At 34.9% G+C, this 24005-nt stretch overlaps 1 protein-coding gene across 1 annotated transcript in view; it reads right to left on the bottom strand.

Annotated features, from left to right (window-relative positions):
* Positions 1-24005, bottom strand: part of ABI2 (abl interactor 2) — a 117024-nt gene that overhangs the window by 32430 nt on the left and 60589 nt on the right. The window contains 3 exon segments of the mRNA XM_044913700.1: positions 5191-5208; positions 6668-6844; positions 17364-17531. Coding sequence (XP_044769635.1) covers positions 5191-5208; positions 6668-6844; positions 17364-17531 — 363 coding nt within the window.

Below are 24005 nucleotides of genomic sequence, written 5' to 3'. Positions count from 1 at the left end.
TGATCTCTCAGGGTCGTGGGCTCGTGGAACTCTGCACTCAGTAGGGAGTCTGCTTCTCTCCGCCCCCCCCCCTTTCCCTCTGCTCCCACTCCTGTTTGTGCTCTCTCTCTAATATATAAATCTTAAAAATATATATATATATAAATATTGCCATCTAGTTTGAGGAAAAGGGAAAAGAACAGGAATAACTGCCAAATAAAACTTAATTTGTTTATCATAGGTAGGATTTGTATTATAATTAAACTTAAGAAAGTATATTTCAAATATAAAATCATTTGATAAAAAAGTTTACTGGATAGCTGCCATGGTCTTAAACACTATTTTGAGGGAAGTTTATGGGGAGACAACATTTCCTCACAAGCAGCAAAACACAGGAGGACTAAACTGTATGGTGAAGGGGACCTCAAGGGAGAGAGACCAAGAGACAGAGACAGAGAAAGAGAGAACACACCATGAGGTCAGGACAAAGAAAACCCACTCAATAACAGCAATTCCACATGAAACTTTAAACAAATTGTAAACATAAACCAAACTATCATCATACATTAACATGTAGTTAATGGTCCTGAACCATCAGTGGGATTGCTCATCATACTTTCCAAAGTTTTATTTGGGAATCAGAATGAAGTTTGGTGGCTGACTGCAACAATCATTCAATTATGTGGGTATTTTTTGTTTCCATAAAGGGGAAAGTCATTATTGAGAGCTAAGTAAAGCAGGTATTAAGTATAAGGAGGAACAGTAGGAAACATCCCCCCCGCTTCTTTTCCTACCAAAAAAAAAAAACCCTCGAAGCAGAAGAAATATTTCATTTAAGTGATAAAGCTCAAATACTTTGCCACTGGCCTGTGACTAAGGAATGCAGATAAAACTGGAGGTAGAAAAGTTCCTTTATGTTCAAAGAGTGGTCCTATTTCCGAGGCTTTGGAGATCTCTACAACTATCACCAAGCATCAGGCCCATTCTTATGCCTTAATATTTTTTCTACAATGCTCCTACCTTTCTTGCTCCATGCTTTTTTGGTACATTCAATACCTCCTTGAACCTTGATATATCATAATATAATGTTCATTAGAAAACTCAGTGCTTTCTAGTACCCTGTGAACTTCAGTATTTTTTATAAAGCTGGCTGGCCAGGTATCTCTAGTTCACAAAGGACATCACTTCTGCTATGAAGAAATCTCCCACTGACATATGACCTGCTATGATAAAATAGTGGCAGACACGTTCTAAAATGGTATCTGTGGTATATCCCTCATTTATCAACCACTTATCACCTACCAGACTACTAGGTACAAGGTTAAAGAAATATGAAAACTAAGGGAGACATTTGTGGGGGGTGGAACGGGACACAAAGGCCTATGAAATGATTCGTCTGCTTTTAAGGAACTTACAGCATTTTGGAATAAGACTCCTATGTTTTAAGCAAAAAGGAATGTCTACAAATTATATAGAAATCTCCAAAAAAGAAGTATCAATATGAGAAGGAAAAACTACAGAAAGGTTTAGAGAAAAATCTAAGCTGGACTGTTGCTTAAAAAAAAAAAAAAAAAAAGAGCAGGATTTCACTACACAGAGAGAAGGGGACTATGTATAGTCTGTATCTGGATGTGGAGTAGTGAGGATGGGTAGAAGCTGTGGTCAGGCACCTCTGGGCCTTCATTCACTGTCCAGTATTATTTCCCATAGTCCCATCCAGGACATAATTCTTGGGCTTCCTAGAGGCTCTATCCCTCTCCTCAGGGGATATATGTTCCTACTTCAATTCCCAGGGCTAACAGGAAAAGGACCAGCAGATCTTTTGAGGGAAATCAAAGCTGTAATCTGGAGTTCGACTATGAATTCAGAAGGGGTAAAATTTTTAGTAAGAGGAAGACAAAAAGCCTAAGGTACTAAGAGTCCTGAAATAATCCAATACAGATATAAGGGAATAAAAGAGTAGGAATAAGGGGGAAGAGAGGTAAAGAAAGAAGGACAAGAGGAATAAAGATGAGCAAATTTGTTTGATTTTAAAAATACTTTGTGACAACCGGCCTTTGCCAAAATAGAATTGGTGGCTTAAGATTGGAATAGGCAAAACCAGATGGGTCTCCCAAGGGTTGCTGCTTTGGAGTTTTTCCTCCAAATAATGTGTCAGATAAATGCTCAAGAGTGAACCCTCAGCTGCATGTGAAAGCTGGAAATATGAGAAGCAATTTATCATCCTTCTGTAGAGAATGACAAACACTGTTAAAGAACACACTCGAGTAAAAAACTAAAGCCATTTTTTACACAGGGTTAAGGATCTTAAAGATCCCAAGCAAAATTTTCAAAAGTGTTATATTCTTAATGTGTTAGTTGTAAAACAAATCCTTAACCCCTCCTCATTAATTATTTAGAATCTGCTTGCACAACATATTCACCTGAAATAAATACTACACTAACAGATTAGTAGTCCTTACTGTTTTTTATTAAACTAATATATTTATTTAAAAAGTAGTAAAGCTTAGCTTCATGAGGGACAACTTCACTGCTTTCAAAAGAAAAATCCATTTCAAATAAAGGTATCCCAGTTCAAGGTAAATTCCATTTTTCTATGGCCTCAGGTACATATGAAAACACTTCCAATATGGCATTCCACCCTTTAGCTTTTTATGCCTTTTGTTGTAAAAATATCACCACATTGTTTTCAAAGTTCTGATGAATTAAACTCTACAACTTGTTCTCCCCAGTCAACTAAAGAAAAAAATAACCTAAATTTCAGATGAAAAGGACCATGAACCACCATGAGAACATGCTATATAAAATGTTAAAAATTCAACTTTTAGTATGGAGGATTCTTCTAAGTCAAATCCCATGTGTATGGCCTCAAAGTGTGATCTTTGTTTAGAAACTGCCTGAGAGGCATCAAAAGTCTGACAGCAACAAGAGCAAACACAGAGTTCATAGAGAACTGAGGAAATCAAAGTAGCAGATAATCCTACCAACAAACATCAGGAGACCTCTAGGGCACTTGATATAATCCACAGGTCTCCAAGATCAGTTGGAAACCACTGCACTAGTTTACTATCTGCAGTCCCTTCCAACTATAACATTTCCTCTTTAATTCTATTTTCTACTTTAATGTATTAAATTATTCCATTAATAACCCTTCCAAAACCACTCATGTTTCAATACCAGAATAAAAAGAGAAATGATTTGTTACATGCTGAACATTTTTTTTAAGATTTTATTTATTTATTTGAGATAGACAGAGATAGCTAGAGCAGGAACACAAGCAGGGGGAGTGGGAGAGGGAGAAGTAGGCTTCCCGCCGAGCAGGGAGCTCGATGTGGGGCTTGATCCCAGGACCCTGGGATCATGACCTGAGCCGAAGGCAGAAGCTTAATGACTGAGCCACCCAGGCCCCCTACGCTGAACATTTTTTTCACTCTACTTTGTTTTGGTTCACTTAAAATTATTAACCATGTGCTACAAGTTTACAGAGAAGACAGACATTCACAAGGAGGACAGGAAGAAAGAAAAGACAGAGCACTGGTGCATTCTAGCTTCTAGGATGAATTCAGGGTACTCTTCTTACCAGGCAACTCTACCCAGATATTGCAGAAACACCTACATAGAGCCACAGTACTCACGAGTGAAGCTTTCTGGTACACACAGCAAAGACATTAAGAAATCTAATACAAGTGTGATATTTTCTTGCTGTCTAGGGACTTCTCTCATTTCCTACTCATTTTGGTCTATCTCCCACCTGGAACAGATCCTGAATCCAGGAAGGTCAAGAAGGAATCATAGTAGAGTTTGGAGGAAATATCATGGGATAGTAGCTTAAGCAAGCCGGTCTAAACTTAAATTAAGGGGAAAAGAATTGGTCCATTTCTGTGTTTTTCCTTCAGGTAATCTTTCTGTGCACTTTTATCACATTGGAGAAAACACATCAATAGCTAAAATTTGAATATAGTATTTACAGGAAAACAGCCAAGGTAGTCACACACTGCTTTGGGTCTAGTTCTTTGTATTTAATGCAGAAGGAATATCCTCACAATTCCACATGCCCCACTCACCAAGACTGAGGGCTTGGACCCAACATTCTACTCAGTAACAAGTTTATTTGCTTGACTCCTCTAGTCGTATCTCTCTACCAGGATCTGTTGAAATGTCTGTGGCCATGGTTAGTATTAGTAGCTAATGATTCAGATCTCAGTTATCTTCTTGTTACCACTTTCTATACTGAAGACATGGCAAATAACAGGGCTTTGGAAAGAAAATGTATTTGAAAAGAAATTATAAAGTTCAGCTAAGAAAATAAGAACAAAAAGGAAATACATGCTCAGTTTGGTGAAATAATTTTAGCAACCTTCTATTTAAACGCTTCTTGAATACACTTGAATGTCTTTTACCATTAATTCTCCAAAATACTAAAATGTGAAAAAACAAACAAACCCTAAAGTGTGACTAAAACAAATATTTCTCTAATTCTTAATGTGTATTTTGTTAAACACTCATGAACTTCTGATGTTTTGATATAATTAATATTTAGCTAGTAAAACGCTTAGAGTGAGTTTATATTGAAATATATATCTTATATAGCAATTTGGAAAAGAGAAACTAATTTTGCTTTTTGCAAAATACATGATACTGCAACTTAAAAAAAAACTGTAACACTGAGTATTTTCCACTTCTCAATTTCTTTACATTGAGTAAGAGTCAAGAGATAATGACATACCGGCCACAAGGTGTATAATAAAGCACACCATTTATAGAATAAAAAGGCTATTACACAGGGGGAGGGTTAAATAAAGCACATTAATTGGCCCTCCAATCCATAAAATAAATTCTACATTTACAAAAGTCCACCTAATTTTACTTCATAATGACATTTTATGATAGGGTAACTTATATTTTAGTTTCACAAAATATATTAACATTGCAAAATAAGCATTTATTCAAAAACATTTATTAAGCACCTAATGTATGCATCAGGCACTGTTTTAGGCACACAGGACAGGGTGGTGAACAAAACAGACAAAAAATCTGCCCTCACAGAACATGAAGACACACCACAGAGTTGCATGACAAAAATTTTTAAAAATTAAAAAGAGGAATTATTTGTTGATTTTAGAAGGCCAAGTGCCAAATATCTCTTCACTCCCCATATGCAATATTCTACATAAGAACAAAGAATGGAAATCCAGCCCTGGAATCTCTTACCTTAAATCTAAGCAACCACTTAATGCATAAATGGAGCAAATAAAAGAGGTAAGGAAAAAAAGCATTGAAAGGTTAGTTGGAACTTCAGGATGTGAAGAGAAAGGAAAAAACAAAGAAAAAACAAGTTAAGCATTCAGCATTAAAAAATAATGTTTCAGTAGATCATAGAAAGAGTGGTCAAAGCAGAATGTGTCATGAACAGGAGGGTTTTTTTGATGAAATTATATGACATTGTTTTATTCAAAAACTTAACTTTATTAAAGATTTCTTCAAATAGTGACCCCTAAACACTAAAAGTCCAAATAACAAGAAAGACTACAGAGTCCCAAAAGAACAACATTTTACTTGAATTAAGAAAGAATTGGAGTGGGAAGGAAATCATGTGTTTATTATATAAGCGGACAAGCACAAATATTATGTTTTGTACTCTAAGTGCCTTTTGTAATTAGATTCTGGCATTACCCTAAAATTTTCTATGAGCAGTTATTAGCCTTGAATAAATCTCAAAATTATAAAATTTTAAATATTTTATAAAATTAAATATCAAATTGCAAATAGTGCTTATATCAAAATTCTAAGAAAAAAATTTTTTTAAAGTTTACACTGTATGTTTTCTTTTACCTAGATCTACATTAAATTTACATTTAACTGATTTCTAGCCATAGTAGTAGGGTATTTTTTTTAGTTTAAATTTGCTTATATAGACATACATCAACTGTATAAACTATAGTTTCTCACGTATGTAAATATTTATTCTAAGTCACATTGATAAGTCATTGCCTTTCAAATCACTGATTAAGATGAAAGCTTTAAGTAACTTAATACTTAGAGGAAGCTCCAAATAGTTTAAGTATAAATACCAATGTAAATGAAATTTATATGCACCTCAGTTTTGATCATGGCACTACACATATACAGCAGACACTCTAATACATTTAAAAAAAATAGCCAAAATATATAATGGCTACATACTCAAAAGCAGTGGAAATATTAATTCACAAATTACCTTTATCTACACTATTCTCACCCAAAATGTTAAGGTAAAATTATTTTAGAACGTTTCAAAGCACATGATTGTTTATACATGTTCCTTCTGAAAATGCGAAAGCTTTATTGATAAATGTTTGAGATAAGGTAGATACTTTAAGAACATGCTGAGTAATTTTTTAATCAGTCATATTAAATCATTAAAAGATTAGAAAAATTAGACCACACTTATTTGCCCGATCTATATGAGGTAGTCTCATAACTGGTTAAGTAAACGCAATTCATTTAAAGATGGATGTTTAAAACCTGAAAACACAGCACTAAGAAGCAGCAAGAAGGATAAAATAGTTATAGCAGCAAGGAATCTTCAGAACCACAACTGGGCCAAAACTTGGGCTTCCAGGAAAGAAAAGACAAAAGCTTAATTTTCTAAAGAGTTAGTTCCATTATGGACTATTGTTTTTAAAAGGTTGGCAAAAATTATACTTACCTTTACTCCGTGTCCAATATCATCTAGAATTGTATAGTCAATAGGTTTTCTAATATAACGAACTGGTCGTTCAAGATTGGCTGGAGCAATAATCTTATGTGTCCTTGAAGTGTTTTTATTGGTAGTCAAAATACCGATCTCTCTTCTTGCAACTTTCTCTTTATGAATATCAACGGTCTGTAAAATATAATATAAACACAACACAAAAATGTATAGCTCTATTGCCCAGAAAAATCAAAATATAAATGCTCATAGATTTAACATCATTATTCATATACTTAACCCCAACTGCTAAATTTTGTCCTTTTTGGACCTACTGGCTTTCTCCATTCTAAGGCTAAAACAAGGGTTGGCAAATCATGGCTGGCAGACCAAATCTGGCCCACAACCTGTTTTTAACAACCTGAAGTGGTTTTTTGTTTTGTTTTTTACAACCTAGGAGTAGTGTTTACATGTTTTAATGGTTTTTAAAAGTCAGAAGAAAAATAATGTCATGACATGTGAAAATTAGACAGACTTCAAATTTCAGTTTCTATAAATAAAATTTTATTGGACCACAGCTATTCTACTTGTTACATATTTTCACACTACAAGGGCAGAGATGAGTAGTTAAAACAAAGACTGCATGGCCTGCAAAACCTAAAATATTTCTTAGCTGGGCCTTTACAGAAGTGTGCCAACCCTTGGGTTAAAGAATGCTAATTTTTTCCCATCCATTAATATTTAAACTAACATAATGATAAAGAAAGCCCCAGGTATTAATTTGGTTACATTTTAAAATAACCTGTTAGTATAATTTCCATTGGTGTTCAAATGCCTTTTTATTTACAAAAAAAAAAAAAAAAAAAGGAGAGAGAGGCCTAAATTATAAATACAAAATATAAATATAAAAATATAAAAATAGTCAGGGTGCCTGGGTGGCTCAGTCATTAAGCATCTGCCTTTGGCTCAGGTCATGATCCCAGGGTCCTATGATCGAGCCCCCCATCGGGCTCCCTGCTCCGTGGGAAGCCTGCTTCTCCCTCTCCCACTCCCCCTGCTTGTGTTCCCTCTCTCGCTGTGTCTCTCTTTGTCAAATAAATAAAATCTTTAAAACTATATACATATATATAAAAACAGTCATCTTTTTACAAAAAAAACCTTAAGTTTGCTTATATTTTATCATGACAAATACTTACAAAATACTTCATTAATTTATCCTATTTGTTAAATGTTCACATAGGATAAATATGTTTTTACTCAGTCTTCTATTTGCTAAAAGATGGTGAATTTCTGCACAAACACAGATAGCTAATACATTTAAACAGCATTTTTCAAAGAGCAGGTTGTAATTTAGTGGAATGTGAAGAGCAATGATTTTAAATGAAAAAGAACAGAAATACTAGACTGTATATACATATAGTATTTTTTCCTGAAACATTTATTTGTTATATATATGAAGATATAAAGAAATGGTGTACTGGATGCAATGTAAAATACATTTTTTACTGTGCGTTGCAGTCAAAAAAGTTGGAAAAAACCTCACTAAAATTGTTCATATCTCTCACACCATTCCTGAAGCACTTCCAAGTGCTAGGAATAAATACTAAATAAATAAATACTAAAAAAATAAAAAAATAATAAATAAATTAATTAATTAAATTAAAAAAAAAAAAAAGAAAGAATGGGCGCCTGGGTGGCTCAGTTGGTTAAGCGACTGCCTTCGGCTCAGGTCATGATCCTGGAGTCCCGGGATCGAGTCCCGCATCGGGCTCCCTGCTCGGCAGGGAGCTTGCTTCTCCCTCTGACCTTCCCCCCTCTCATGTGCTCTCTCTCTCTCATTCTCTCTGTCTCAAATAAATAAATAAAATCTTTAAAAAAAAAAAAAAGAAATCTGAAAGCTGATTATTCCTCTAAACTACTCAAGGTATGAAGGGAACTTGAAAACAAATTCGAAGCCTCCTATTTCAACCAACAGATTTTAAAAGCAACAGTATCCATAAGCTTCACAACTAGTATCTAAATGAAGCATCAAATCAAAGACTGGCCAAGGTAGTAACCTTATCATTTTAAATATTTCTTTGAGCTTTTTCTGAGCATGTTAAGTAGAAATTACAAAATCTGAGCGCCTGGGTGGCTCAGTTGGTTAAGCGACTGCCTTCGGCTCAGGTCATGATCCTGGAGTCCGGGATGGAGTCCCACATCAGGCTCCCTGCTGAGCAGGGAGTCTGCTTCTCCCTCTGACCCTCCCCCCTGTCATGTGCTCTCTCTCATTCTCTCTCTCAAATAAATAAATAAAATCTTTAAAAAAAAAAAATTACAAAATCTGCTTTCCTTTCTACTTGGGAGAGCTACTGTAACAGAAAAAAAGAAATTTATATATTAGTGATAATATTGGTATTTAAAACTTCAGAGAAATAAAAATCTCATTTTGAATAATTTTTTATGAGTCATCCTGAATCATTCAAAACATGGGCTAGGAAAATTTCATATGTATTAACTATGCTTCAAAATAAACAAAAACCAAAGAAAATACGGTACTTTTTTGGATACCTATTTTTTATAACTGGTCTTCACCATATCAATAAGAGAAAAATTATCAGAGAGTGTAATCTTCTTGAGACATTGTTTCTATTCCAGTTTTTAGAAATGTAATTATCCTATTCAAAAATGAAACCGTAAGGGACGCCTGGGTGGCTCAGTTGGTTAAGCGTCTGCCTTCGGCTCAGGTCATGATCCCAGGGTCCTGGGATCGGGTCCCACATTAGGCTCTCAGGCTCCCTGCTCAACAGGGAGCCTGCTTCTCCCTCTGCATGTGTTCTCTCTCTCTGACAAATAAATAAATAAAATCTTAAAAAAAAAAAAAACCATAAGAATGCAAACCCAACCACCCATAGTAGAATTCTAAGTTTACTGCAAATTAAAATTCAATTTCAAATTTTTGTGGTGAAAATATTAATAAATTTCCAGAGAATAAAAATGGGGAAGCAACTTTCCATATCTGCATTAATATACGGTTACATTTTTTTTTTTTAAAGATTTTATTTATTTGACAGAGAGACACAGCGAGAGAGGGAATACAAGCAGGGGGAGTGGGAGAGGGAGAAGCAGGCTTCCCACGGAGCAGGCAGCCCGATGTGGGACTCGATCCCAGGACCCCGGGATCATGACCTGGGCTGAAGGCAGACGCTTAACGACTGAGCCACCCAGGCGCCCCAATATACGGTTACATTTTATAATAAGCACATATTTTTTAACTGTCTGAAAAAATTGAGACTTTTTTTAAAAAGCACTGAAAACATCCGATCAAGCCTGGGGACTGGAGGCACTTACATACTACTTTTTTGTTCACTTCATAAGCACACAAACAGCCCAAACCCGCAGATCATTACACTAAGGATAAAACAAAAACCAATATAGCAAAGGAAAAGATCTCTGGGCTCTTACAGCTTCTTGGGAGGGAAGGCAAAGTGCAAACAATGAGTTACAAGAAAACATATCCCTTCATCAGGAAGGACAATTTTCCCAGCACTAAACTTTAAAAGGAATTGGTTGGAGGAATTTTGAAGAGAAAAATGTTGCTTCTTATATTAATTCTCAGTAAAAACTGAAGGCATGTTTAAAATGTAATTCTTAACAGCATACATCCATGGAAAATCAAAAGAATTTAGTTTGGTTATATATTCCTAGCTGTCTACTCTAAAAGAATTCCTACATCTTAGAAAAACTAGAGCAGGGTTTTTCAACAGCAACACTCTTGACATTTTGATAATTTTTTGTTGTGGGAGGCTGTCCTGAGTATTGTATGATGTGAAGAAGTATCCCAGTAGACCTGTAGCACTCCTCCAAACCAAGTTGTGATAACCAAAAATGTCTGACATTGCCAAATGTCCCCGTGGGGGGAATAACTCCCTGCTTGAGAACCAATGATGTAGAGGAAAGACAAATTCACTTGTCCTTACATTATGCACTCTCAAATACCAATTGTTTCCAAACTTGTTACAAGAGCTGACTTAAGAGATTAATGTCTCTAGTGACTGGCTAGATACAGATATTTGGTGTTGTTAGCTTTTTAAAAACATCTACAATAATAAAAGTAATAAATGGTTAAGAAAATCAAAGAGCATGATTTGTATTCTTGCCATCCTACTACCATACTAGGTTGAACTGTAGGAGTTCTTGTGAACAAAAATCAAATATATATTCAGAAAATAGCTATGGTTTTATTTGGCGTCTGAATAACAACAGAGAACAAAGGAGGAGAAAATTTGGTCCACAACATTCTGAAATTTTCAGCAATCGCCCACTTCAAATTTTCAAAGCTTTCCTTTGGGGAAAATCATATTCAAACTAGACAGAGTAATAGAATGAACACTCCCCTCTCTATATATACCTAACATCCAACTTCAGCACTCATCAACTCACAGCCAACTGTCAGTTTTAAAAGAATTTTTGTAAAGCTCCTATGAAATTTTTAATTAAAAAATATGGCTACTCTGTTTTTCTTAAATCCATAGCTTTCACTAATCACCACTGCATTTGCCTTCATAATATTCTTTGACATTACAAAACTAGAATGCATTGAAGTTAAATTTTGGAAGTACAAGTTCAACACTGATATTTAGGAAGAATTTTAATAGTAAGTAAAAAGTATTCTAAATTTGTCCTGGATTTCTGAAGTAACTAGTTACATGACAATAAATTTATTCTTATTTAGTAAAGGTCTCAGTAATAGCACTTATCTGTGGCAAGTAAAAAATGTGTTTGAAAAGCAAAGACTACCGAAACTAAGGCAAGTACACTTCTAATAAACACCATTGTTTTTTGCTACCTGTTAACCAGAAACACACCAAGTAATATCACTGGAACTGTGTGGACTACTCTTATTAACAGATCCTTATCACTTTGTTTCTCTATTCTTCTCATTGAGACTGCCAAGTCTGATCTCACATGCTGCAGGCTCCCCCCATGACACCTCAGCTATGCAGTGCCAAACCCAAGGCCTCTAAAACACCTACCACCTTGAGATAGTCATACGGGCTCCCAGCTCCCTTGCAAGCCTGAGACCCATTCTCACATCTCCTTCATGGATCCAAGCACATACACAGGCCACAACAGATATCAAGAAGGTACCGTATAAAGTACTTTGTTTTAGGATTATCCATGCACTGTTGTGTCCCATGAACACAGATAATCGAGAGTTAACTGTACTGCACAGCACTACCTCAGGCAGCTGACCATCTCTGTGGGAAAACATCTGCAAATAGCTACAGTGGATTAACTCAACTAAGTTGGATGTTTTCAAGTATGTCTCCATTTTTTTTATTAGTAATTAATGTTTCAAATAAGCATTTAATTATTTAAATGACAAATATGCTTTAAATTATTCATCTTCCATAAAACAAATTAGTTACTACTAAATGGTAATTTTCAGTTATTCATTTTTTAATAAAATGATATAAACTATACATAAGAAGTTAAGAACTGTATAAATCCTACTTTCTATGCATAATTACATATTGATAGCCTTTAGTAGGATTTCCTTAATTTAAAATTGAATTTTGGGGGCATCTGGGTGGCTCAGTCGGTTAAGCATCTGCCTTCAGCTCAGGTCATGATCCCAGAGTCCTGGGATTGAGCCCTATGTCAGGCTCCCTGCTCAGCGAGGAGCCTGCTGCTCCTTCTCCCTCTGCCACTTCCCCTACTTCGGTTCTCTCACTCTCTCTCTGTCAAATAAATGGATAAAAATCTTAAAAAAAAAAATCTTGAAGAAGAAAGTATTAGAATCATTTATTTAAAAAATAAAATAAATCTTAAAAAAAAACAAATCTGCCATCCTTGGGGCACCTGGCTGGCTCACTCAGTGGAGCATGATCTCAGGGTTCTAAGTGCGAGCCCCACAATGGGTATAATAGATTACTTAAAAATAAAAATCTTAAAAAATAATAATAAAATTGTGATCCTTAAAATACCTAAGGTAATCCATATCAAGAACCTATCCTAATACTCCTGATGGTGAGTGTGGTATAAATTAGTACACTACTTAATGCCATATTATCCATTTACCACAAAAAAAGTCTGATACTAAATATTCATAATCAATTCTATCCTGTTTTTCAAAACCTTTGACATTTAGAGGAGTTACTACTCTGTTGTGTTGAACACAACACAACTATGTATGTTCCTGATACATCTTCATGATACATAATTGGTAGAGTCAATGGAATTCCCATCCTCAGATTCTAATTAGAAAATAGTTGTTACATCAGAGTGATAGAAGGTTGAGGTAGGTGGGGCACAGATTGAGGTGAACAGCAAAGCCAGCAGAATAGAAAGAAAAAAAGGAAATATAAATCAAGTTCATTTGTGAGAATCTCAAAAGAAAAAATAATTCAAAATGGAAGACAGCTCAGAAATCATCTAATCAGTCCTACCATTTTACAAACGAGAAAACTGAAGTTCAAGTAGGTCAAATATCAGGCAAGTCAGCAGAAGAACCAAAGTAAAACCTAGACCCCTGACCCTCCCCACTCCCAAACCTATGGAAAAATAGCTAGAACACAGGAGGCTGAAAAGTGATAAGGTTTTGACCTAGGAGACAGGAAAAAGATATTGATAAGGAAAGAAATCAGATACCTCAGAATCTAATATCTCCTAGTCCTCAACCACTCTACCAGACAACCTTTATAAAACAACTCTTCATACCTACCTACCATTCCAACAAACATGTGATCTTGTCTTTGACCTGACTGAACCTCCATTTCTTTCCTTCTTCAACCCAATCGTCTCTCTAAATTCTTGGAACCTAATATTTTTGCTCAAATTGGGGAAAAAAAAAATCTAGTCTCAAGGTATTGTAAGAATGTCCCGGGGCTCCCTCTAAAAACATAGTATTTTTAATGAAGCATAAGAATAATAAAAAATATAAGTACCAAACATTTGGAAAAAACAGTATTTTAGAACAAGGGCTTGCAAACTACAGCTTACATGCCAAATCTGGCCTGCAGACTGCTTTTATATCACCTACAAGCTAAAAATAGTTTTTTACATTTTTAAATAGTTGTTTAAAAACATACAGAGAGAAGAATGAGACTGATACCCCATATCTGGCCCACAAAGCCTAAAATATTGACTATCTGGCCCTTTACAGAAAAAGCTTGCCAATCCTTGTATTTAGAGTATTTACTGAGTATTTGCCTTGTAAACAGAAAATATTTTCTCATACTATAATCTTTCAGTTTAGAAAGTATAAAAGTTTGGAGGTTCAATTGACTTTTAAAACAAAGGACTCTACCTGTACATTAAACATAATTGAAAAATATTTCAATCCTTAAAGCAAATGATAAAAAAATATGTAATTTTTAAAAAAATTACTGATTTCTTAGATATAGCCTTCATCACCCCATTTCTCCTATTCAATCTCTCACCCAACATACTATTTTATATAGACTTAACAGGTGTTGGACAGCTGCAGATCCCTCACCCATCCAGGGATTGTTCAACTTCAAATGAAGATGATTCAAAACAAATAAAAATAAAATTAAATAAATAAATAAATAATTTTTAAAAAGAAGATTCAACATATTCAGGGCTCTGACTCAGGCCCCTGTTATTTCTGACCTACTAAATCTCTATCCATTCACCTCTCCCATTTTTCACTTATTTCACTAAAATACTTTAAAAGACAGCATTAATTAGACCTACTAATTACATGTAGATTTATATGCTACTCAAAAATAAAGTGTTCTCATTAACTAATACATATAATTACAACTTAGGGTAGACTTACTTTCCTCCTCAAGATTGCTACTCTTCTCTACCAAAGTAGTACAGAATTCTAATCAAAAAACATAATTATTAGGGAACCTGGCTGGCTCAGTCAGTAGAGCATCTGACTCTTGATCTCGGGGTCATGAGTTCAATTGCGCCCCACACTGGATATGGGTGATTACTTTAAAAAAATAGATGATTATCTTTCACTGTCATTTGCTTATTGTCTTCTACCTTCACAATCTTTCTACTTTCTCTTACAAACTAATAATAAGCTGTTCATCCTCTTTAGGAACCCTAATATATTAATTTTTCTTCTGCATTTGCACTTTTCTTCTATTTTAGATCCTTTGCTAAGACTTCAAATATGCAGAAATTTTAAGACTTTCAAGTGTAAATTCAAAATTCTCTATCAGATTAGCAATTTGTCAACATTCCTATAGAAAACCAAGTTCACATTTCATCATTATTTCTTCTAAGGGGTCTCTCCAGAATAAAATTTACCTCTCATTCATTAAAACTCACCAATTAAAAAAAAAAACAAAAAAAACTCACCAATTCTTTGCAGGTTTCCTTTTTTACTTTAAGAGACACAGCAATACAATAAAAGCAGCAAATTATACAAAGTCTAGAGAAGTTTATATGGGGGGAAACACCTGGGTGGCTCAGTCGGGTCTTGATCAGGGTCATGAGTTCAAAGCCCCACATTGGGCTCCACACTGGGCATGGAGCCTACTTAAAAAAAAAAAAAAATTTAGGGGCGTCTGGGTGACTCAGGCGGTTAAGCATCTGCCTTCCACTCAGGTTATGATCTCAGGGTCCTGGGATTGAGTCCCACATCGGTCTCGGCTCAGCGGGGAGCCTGCTTCTCCCTCTAACCCTCCCCCATTTCATGCTCTCTCTGACTCTCTCTCTCAAATAAAATATTTTTTAAAAAAAGTTTATATGGGATATAAAGAAAACCTTACCATGGCAAATTCATATTTAAGATTAAATTTAGTATTAAATAACACAAAAAACCTCTAAATTAGTCTGATGAGCTCTCAAACAACAGAAATATAAGTGAGTCCTCCCATATCTGATTTGATTATCTGGACTGTATTTTATTTAATTACATAAGTTAAGGTTCAGACTTTGAAAAATTGTTAGATTAGTCAACTTCAGAAGAGTCCTAAACTCTTAAGATAAACAAAAAGAAAATATAATGTACACTTTTTTATAATGCACATTTTAAAACTTCTTATTCCAGAAGAGTTCTAATCATCTAGGTATAAAAGAGTGTTGAATACTACATCAAGGGACGCCTGGGTGGCTCAGTCAGTTAAGCATCTGCCTTCGGCTCAGGTCACGATCCCAGGGTCCTGGGATTGTGTTCCACATTGGGAGCCTACCTCTCCCTCTGCCTGCCACTCTCCCAGCTTGTGCTCTCTGACAAATAAATAAATAATATTAAAAAAAAAATTAATACTACATCAAGTTACTCAAATAACAAGAGTGCTAAACTAGAAAAGCTCCAAAGATCTCAACAAAGAGAAGCAGACAGATCAAAACCTTTATCTTTTTAATGTTTTTTAAAATTCATTTTGCAATTACAAATTCGCTTTTCACTGATTTATTTAAATTTTTTTAAGGTTTTTATTTATTTATTTGTCAGAGAGAGAAAGAGCACAAGCAGGAAGAGCAGCAGGCAGAGCAGGCAGAGGGAGAAGCAGACTCCTCACTGAGCAGGGAGCCCGATGTGGGACTCGATCCCAGGTTCTGGGATCATGACCTGAGCTGAGGGCTGATGCTTAACTGACTGAGCCACCCAGACGTCCCTTCACCGAAGTATTTAAATGGCTCCAAAATACAGAAATGGTTATGAGAGCAATGACATACACATGCAACATTATGCAGCCATTGAAAATGTTTATGAAGAGCTTTTAACATCATGGGAAGATGTCTGTTATCATAGTAAGTTAAAAGACTAAAATCCAAAATTCTATACATAATATAATCACAGCTACATTTTATTTTATTTTATTTTTTTTTTGGAAGTATTTTATTTTATTTTATTTTTTTTTTTTTTATTTTTTTTTTTTTTTCAGTTTTTCTCCTTCTAAATTTCACAGCTACATTTTAAAAACTATTTATAAGAAAAAAGTATTGGAACAAAGTAAAGCAAAGTAGTAAAGGTAAAAAGTTTGAACAGTAGAAAAGGGGTTTCTTTTCCATTTTATTCTTTTTCTATATATTATGAGAATGGCTTTTAAAATGGAAAAAGTGTAACATTAATTTTTTAAAGTTATTTATATAAAGATAATTCTGTAAGTTCACTTAGATTAATATTTTCATTATTGAGGGGCACCTGGGTGGCTCAGGCGTTAAGCGTCTGCCTTTGGCTCAGGTCATGATCCCAGGGTCCTGGGATCGAGCCCCACACCGGGCTCCCCGCTCCACGGGAAGCCTGCTTCTCCCTCTCCCACTCCCCCTGCTTCTGTTCTCTCTTTCGCTGTGTCTGTCTCTGTCAAATAAATAAATAAAATCTTAAAAAAAAAAAAAGTTTTTCATTATTGAGGTATGGTACCATCCTGGTAAACAAAAATCCTACCAAGAGGAAAAAAATTTTAAAGAAGTGATCAGGCTATCACATTAATATTTTTTTAAAAAGATAAAGAAACATGAAACTTGGTAAAAGTTGGAAGAAACCAGACAAATTTTTACCTCAAGGCTGGTTATTTTAATATGACTACTGAATTTTAATAGAAACCATTAAAGTCTCCTTCCCTGTAAAAATCACAGATAATCACTCCACAAAAAGAATCAAAAACAACCTGATACTGAATTTGTATTTTCCAAATCATACATGTGAGTTAAATCACATAGTAAAGGCTGCCAGCATTATACAGATAGCTTGTGTTTAAAAAGTGTTCCTCATAGGCAAAATAGAGAAACAGTGTAGTCTCACTTGTGAAATATGATTGATTGAAGATTCCATCCTTCGTAGCTGGGATGCCTGAATATCCAGCATCTGTAGAACATTGTTGGCCAAGGTATTTATCAGATAGGCAACACTTGCTAAGGACTGGGTGGTGTAGGCTTTGGTTTCTTCTAGAGCTCGCTGCTTATCTGCTGACTGAGGGGGGAAAAAAAATCATTAATTTAAAGATAACCCACTCTATCAATCTACTCTACAAAAATACTCATCAAAACCATTGTTTCTGAATCTACACACCCTATTTGAAAAGGTTCTGAATGTTAATTACCAATATCATGTAAACCCAACAACTACTGATTGAGTTGACTAATATTTTAATGTTGAATAGGTACCTCTTCGTATAGATGCAAATAAAATCCTATCGCCATCATTTAAAAAATTAGTTCCACTGGATATTTTGAGCAATGGCAGCAAATATATAGCTTCTCAAGATTACTCTTTGGAAAGGTAGCACTGATTTGAATGTATAAATTCTGGCATCCATTTTTCTACTTTCCTGAATTTGTCCTTTCCTTCCACTCTAAGTGTGAAATGTGTCTATAATGTAATATCTCATTAAAGGAATAATAATGATAAAACAATTATGATAATGATAAGTAAAAATGACAAAGTAAATAAAAATGGGTAATAGTCATGATAAATAACGAGAAATTAAAATAAAAATAATTAAAGGGGCACGTGAGTGGCTCGGTTGGTTGGGTGTCCTACTCCTGATTTTGGCTTGGATCATGGTCTCAGGGTCATGGAGTCAAGCCCCGCATTGGGCTCCACGCTCAGTGCACAGTCTGCTTGAGATCCTCTCCCTCTTTCCTCACCCTCTCCCCCCACCAATAAATAAAATAAATCTTTTTAAAAAATAATAAAAGATACCTTTCTTCTCAAGCATTTTAAGTGTTACAACTCTGAGACATAAATTGCTAAGTATCAAAACAGAGTACAGAGTAAAAAGTGGTTAATTCATTATTTCCAAGGTCCCAAGGCAAAACAATGGTAAAGATACATATTCTATGCTGCTAAATGCTAGACACCATCTTCTTGTCCTAGTTCTAGAGAAAGACTGTGGTTCAGTAGAAAGTACACAAGCCTCTGAACCAGAAACCTTTTATCTTCATGTAAGCTCTACTATTTACTACAACATACCAATTTGGACAAGAGTAACAGTTTCTCAATTTCCTCAGTTACAAAGCAGAGGAAATAAACCTCTATATTAACCATTCTAAGCAGTGTGAACACCAAATAAGATAATGAATGTAAAACCACTTTCTAAAACTACAAATCCGGGGTGCCTGGGTGGCTCAGATGGTTAAGCATCTGCCTTTGGCTCAGGTCACAATCCCAGGGTCCTGGGATCAAGTCCCGCATCGGGCTCCCTGCTAGGCGGGGAGCCTGCTTCTCCCTCTGCCGCTGTCTCTATCTCTCTCTCTGACTCTCATGAATAAATAAAACAAACAAACAAACAAAAGTTTAAAAAAAATAATAATAAAATAAAAAAATAATAAAATAAAACTACAAATCCTTGTATGTAACAACTGTCATTATCTCTCTGAGTGATCATTAACTGTTCAAAGTCCACTATGTTCCACTCTCTTCTATACAATATAGGAGTCAAAATTAACAACCTAGATATGTTTTTCCAGGGAGAGCAAAATTCTTTTTCTATTTTAATCCTTAGTAATTTCACTCTCTTCAACTTGAATTAACAACAGAGTTAAAACCAAATTTGGCTGAAGATAAATACTTTCTAAAAAAACACTATAAAGACGGGCACCTCAGTGGCTCAATCGTTAAGCGTCTGCCTTCAGCTCAGGTCATGATCCCAGGGTCCTGGGATCGAACCTCACATCAGGCTCCCTGCTCAGTGGGGAGCCTGCTTCTCCCTCTCACGCTCCCCCTGTTTGTGTTCCCTCTCTCGCTGTCTGTCAAATAAATAAATAAAAATCTTAAAAAAAAAAACAAAAACAACATAAAGACTTCTAGATTCTGATTGTGCATGTAAGGAGTTTAGAAGTCACCATTGCATCATAACCAGTAAAAAGCTCAGCACAATGAAAAAAAAATCAACAACTTTTCTTGAATTCATAGTAAAAGCAGCAAGTCATGAACACTTTTCAGACATTACTCTAAATCAGAGTATTTACTATACAGAATAATTCAAAATTAAAACACTTAATTTTATAATATACCTTCTTCAAAGGATCAAGAGGATATTTGGAAAGATGTAATTATTTTCAATGCATTTTTTTATATTGATAGTATTTGAGATTTTTTTGAAAAACAAATATTATCACTTCATGCTCTGCCTTTGTTCCTAGTCTATGTGTGAAATCATGTAGCTGATTGATGCTGTATCAAAGATATGAAAGTCCCTTTTATATTAAATAGGCTCTGTGTATATCTACTTTTCTATGGAAGACTGAGGACCCTATAATGTAAAATGTATGAAGAAAACCTAAATAGAGATGCTGTTTGTGGTTGATATAACATTGATGTAAATCAACATAAAGTATGTATTCAGGGCATCATTCTTCTTCTGCAACATAAAGTATGTATTCAGGGCATCACTGAAATAAGACAAAGGAACGCTCTGAATTTTATAAACATATTGCTGTACCAATCGCTCTTTAGGAAAAAAAGCTGGCAATCCATTAAAATCCTGATGTATCCTCCTAATGGCAATTATGTCATAAAGTCATGAATATATAGAAGTCATGAATATCAGCTGATGAGATTGAAACAAAAAAAATCTTCACAGATATCAGAGTACAGCTAACTCTTTCCTAAAAGGGCACATATTTATTGTACATCCATATTTACTAAATAGTTGGCCTCAGTCTTGAAAACCAAAGAAAGCACAACTCTCAGATCATTATATGAGAAGAAAAAGAATGCTTCTTGATTGCTTGTAATCTTTTTTTTGACCAGGGAGCACAAAGTAGATTTTGAAGTGCTTTATTTGAACTATGTGTGAATCTAATATATTTTATTTAATACAACTATATGGTTTCTAAAAGAAAAAAATTATTCCTGGAACCCTTTGAGAGGAGAGGACACAGATGACATGATCACCTATATAGAAATCCAAAAGAACTGATGAAAAAACTCTTGGAGCTAATAAGAGATTACAGCAAGGTGGCAGGATACAAGGTTAATATACAAAAGTCAATTGCTTTCCAGGAGTGAGCAAGTGGAATTTGACATTTAAAACACAATACCATTTACATTAATAACCAAAAATATAAAACACTTAAGTATATATCTAATAAAACATGTGCAAGATTGGGGCGACTGGGTGGCTCAGTTGGTTAAGGGTTTGCCTTTGGCTCACGTAATGGTCCCAGGGTCCCGGGATCGAGCCCCACACTGGGATCGCTGCTCAGCAGGGAGTCTGCTCCTGCCTCTTCCTCTCCCTTCCCCCTCATGCTCTTGCACGCACTCTCTCTCTCTCAATAAAATCTTTAAAAAATTTTTTTTGTAAATATGTGCAAGATCTATATGAGGAACATGGCAAAACTCTGATGAACAAAATCAAACAACTAAATAAATGGAAAAAACAGTCCATGTATGGATTGGAAGATTCAATACTGTCAAGCTGTCCATTCTTCCTAAACTGAAATATAGAGTCAATGCAATCCCAACCAAAATACCAGCAAATTATTTTGTGTATATCAACAAACTGATTCTAAAATGTACAAGGGGAGGCAAAAGACATGGAATAGGCAATACAATATTGAACAACAAAGTTGGAAGACTAACACTACTCAACTTCAAGATTTACTCTACAGCTATAGTAATCAAGACAGTGTGGTACTGGTGAAAGAATGGACAAAAAAGTTTCATGGAACAGAACAGAGTCTAGAAATAGACCCACATAAATACAGTCAACTGATCTTTAACAAAAGAACAAAGCAATACAATAGAGCAAAGATAGTCTTTTCAACAAATTGTGCTGGAAAAACTGGACATCTAAATGAAAAAAAAAGAATCTAGATACAGAATTCATACTCTTCACAAAAACTAACTCAAAATGGATTACAGACATAAAAGTAAACTGTAAAATTATGAAACTCCTAGAACACAGAGAAACTCCTAGAACATAACACCCATATCTGGGTGACCTTGGGTATGGCAATAACTTTTTAGATACAAAATCAAAGGCATGATCCATGAAAGAATTAATTGGTAAGCTAAACTTCATTAAAATTAAAAACTTCTCTTCAGAAGACAATGTCAAGAGAAATAAGACAGCAAGCCATAGACTGGAAGAAAATATCTACAAAAGACACCTGATAAAGGACTGTTACTCAAAATATACAAACAACTCTTAAAAATCAACAATAGGAAAAAATGCAATTAAAATATGGGCCAAAGACATTCATGAACACCTCATCATAGAAGATATACAGATGGCAAATAAGCACATGAAAAGATGCTCCACATCATATGCCATCAGGGAATGCAAAATGGTACAGCCACTTTGGATGACAGGTTGGCAGTTTCCTACAAAACTAAACATACTCTTACCAGATGATCCAGTAATCCAGCTCCTTGGTATTTACCCAAAGGAGATGGAAACTTATGGGTACACAAAAACCTATACACGAATGTTTACAGTAGCTCTATACATAACTGCTGAAAGTTGGAAACAATCCAAGTCTGTCCTTCAATAGGTAAATGAATAAAAACTGTGGTACATCATACAATGGCATAAAGAAATGAGTTATCAAGCCATGAAAAGACATGGAGGAAACTTACATGCATATTACTAAATGAAAAAAGATGAATCTGAAAAGGCTACATACTGTATGATTCCAACAATATGACATTCTAGAACAGGCAAGACTATGAAGACAGTAAAAGATCAGTGGTCGCCAGGGGCTGGTCAGGGGAGGGATGAATAGGTGGAACACAGGGAATTTTTAGAGCAGTGAAAATACTCTGTATGATACCATAATGGATACATGTCATTATACATTTATCAAAACCCACAGGGCACTTGGGTGGCTGAGTCGTTAAGCGTCTGCCTTCAGCTCAGGTCACGATCCCAGGGTCCTGGGATCGAGCCCCGCATTGGGCTCCCTGCTCTGTGGGAAGCCTGCTTCTCCCTCTCCCACTCCCCCTGCTTATGTTCTCTCTCTCTGTCAAATAAATAAAATCTTAAAAAAAAAAAAAAAAACCCACAAAATGTAAAACAAGAGTGAACCCTAAAGTAAACTATGGACTTTGGGTGATAATGATGTGTCAACATAGGTTCATCAATTGTAACAAATGTACCAATCAGGTGGGGGGGGTGTTGAAATCTCTGTACCTTCCTCTCAATTTTGCTGTGGATCTAAAACTGCTCTAAAAAAATAAAGTCTTAAAAACAAACATACAAACATACATTCCAGGATTCTGTTATCAGCTACTTTCAAGACAGGCATATCTATGTCAAATTTCACAAATGTTGATGTATAAATCACAAAAGATGTATAAATTGAAACAGACTCTTAACTATAGAGAACTGATGCTTACCTCGGGGAGGCAGGTTGGGGAGATGGGTAAAATAGGTGAAGGGGATTAAGAGCACACTTATCACGATGAGCACTGAGCAATGTATAGATAGAATTGCTGAGTATATTGTACACCTGAAACTAATATAACACTGCATGTTAACTATACTAGAATTAAAATTTAAAACTTATTTTTTTAAGATTTTATTTGAGAGAGAGAGCAAGCACAGGAGCAGAGGGAAGGGCAGAGGGAGAGGGAGAGAGAGAAGTAGACTCCCTGCTGAGTGTGGAGCTGGACGCAGGGCTTAATCCCAGAACCCTGAGATTATGACCTGAGCCGAAGTCAGATACTTAACCAACTGAGCCACCCAGGCACCCCTAAAATTAAAAATCAACATTTTTTAAAGGTGTAAAAATTATACTGTCATTAAACTTATTTAAAATTGGAATTATGCTTATAAATTATACTATAAACTGAAATTTATTTTTAAGAATTTAACATGGATACCCTACAGTTAAAGGTAACAAAACTCCAACCCTTCTATTCTAATGTTTGCCAAAATTTTTCACACTATGCCTAAGCAGATTATTCAAACAAGAGCCACAGATTGTAGGATTTTTAATATATCAGATTACACCTATTTAAGAACAACTATGAGTGATACTAAATCACTCTTTCCCAAATGGAAGTTCATGGATATTCTCCAGGAACCAGCAGATCTCTTTAATAATTTTTTGTATTATTTTTTTACTTTCATAATAATTTACAAAATTTTAAAATTCACACATTAACATTACATAATATAAATTACCAAATAACTAAGAAACAAAGCAAATTCAGCACTGCTTTGAGGTTCAATTGTGTTAGGCCCAAATCATCCTACTGTAATTATAAAGCAAATTAATGAGATAAAAGAGGCAAAGTTAATATATAAATAATGCACTCACAAAAAAAAGAATTACTATGTCAATTCATATGTAAATATGAAAAAAGAATGCAAATATAGTCCTGTAAACATTAAGGTAATAGCCCCAGAATACATGTAGACTAAGGGAGATAAATACTTTTTTCTTGGTACCACAGAATAAGATTACATTCAATGAACTAGAAATAATTCATTTA

The sequence above is a fragment of the Neomonachus schauinslandi genome, chromosome 3 (assembly GCF_002201575.2).
Source record: "Neomonachus schauinslandi chromosome 3, ASM220157v2, whole genome shotgun sequence".
Taxonomy (NCBI): Eukaryota; Metazoa; Chordata; class Mammalia; order Carnivora; family Phocidae; genus Neomonachus; species Neomonachus schauinslandi.
Note: the sequence above shows the minus strand (reverse complement) of the source record. Positions and strands in the feature narration are given on the sequence as shown.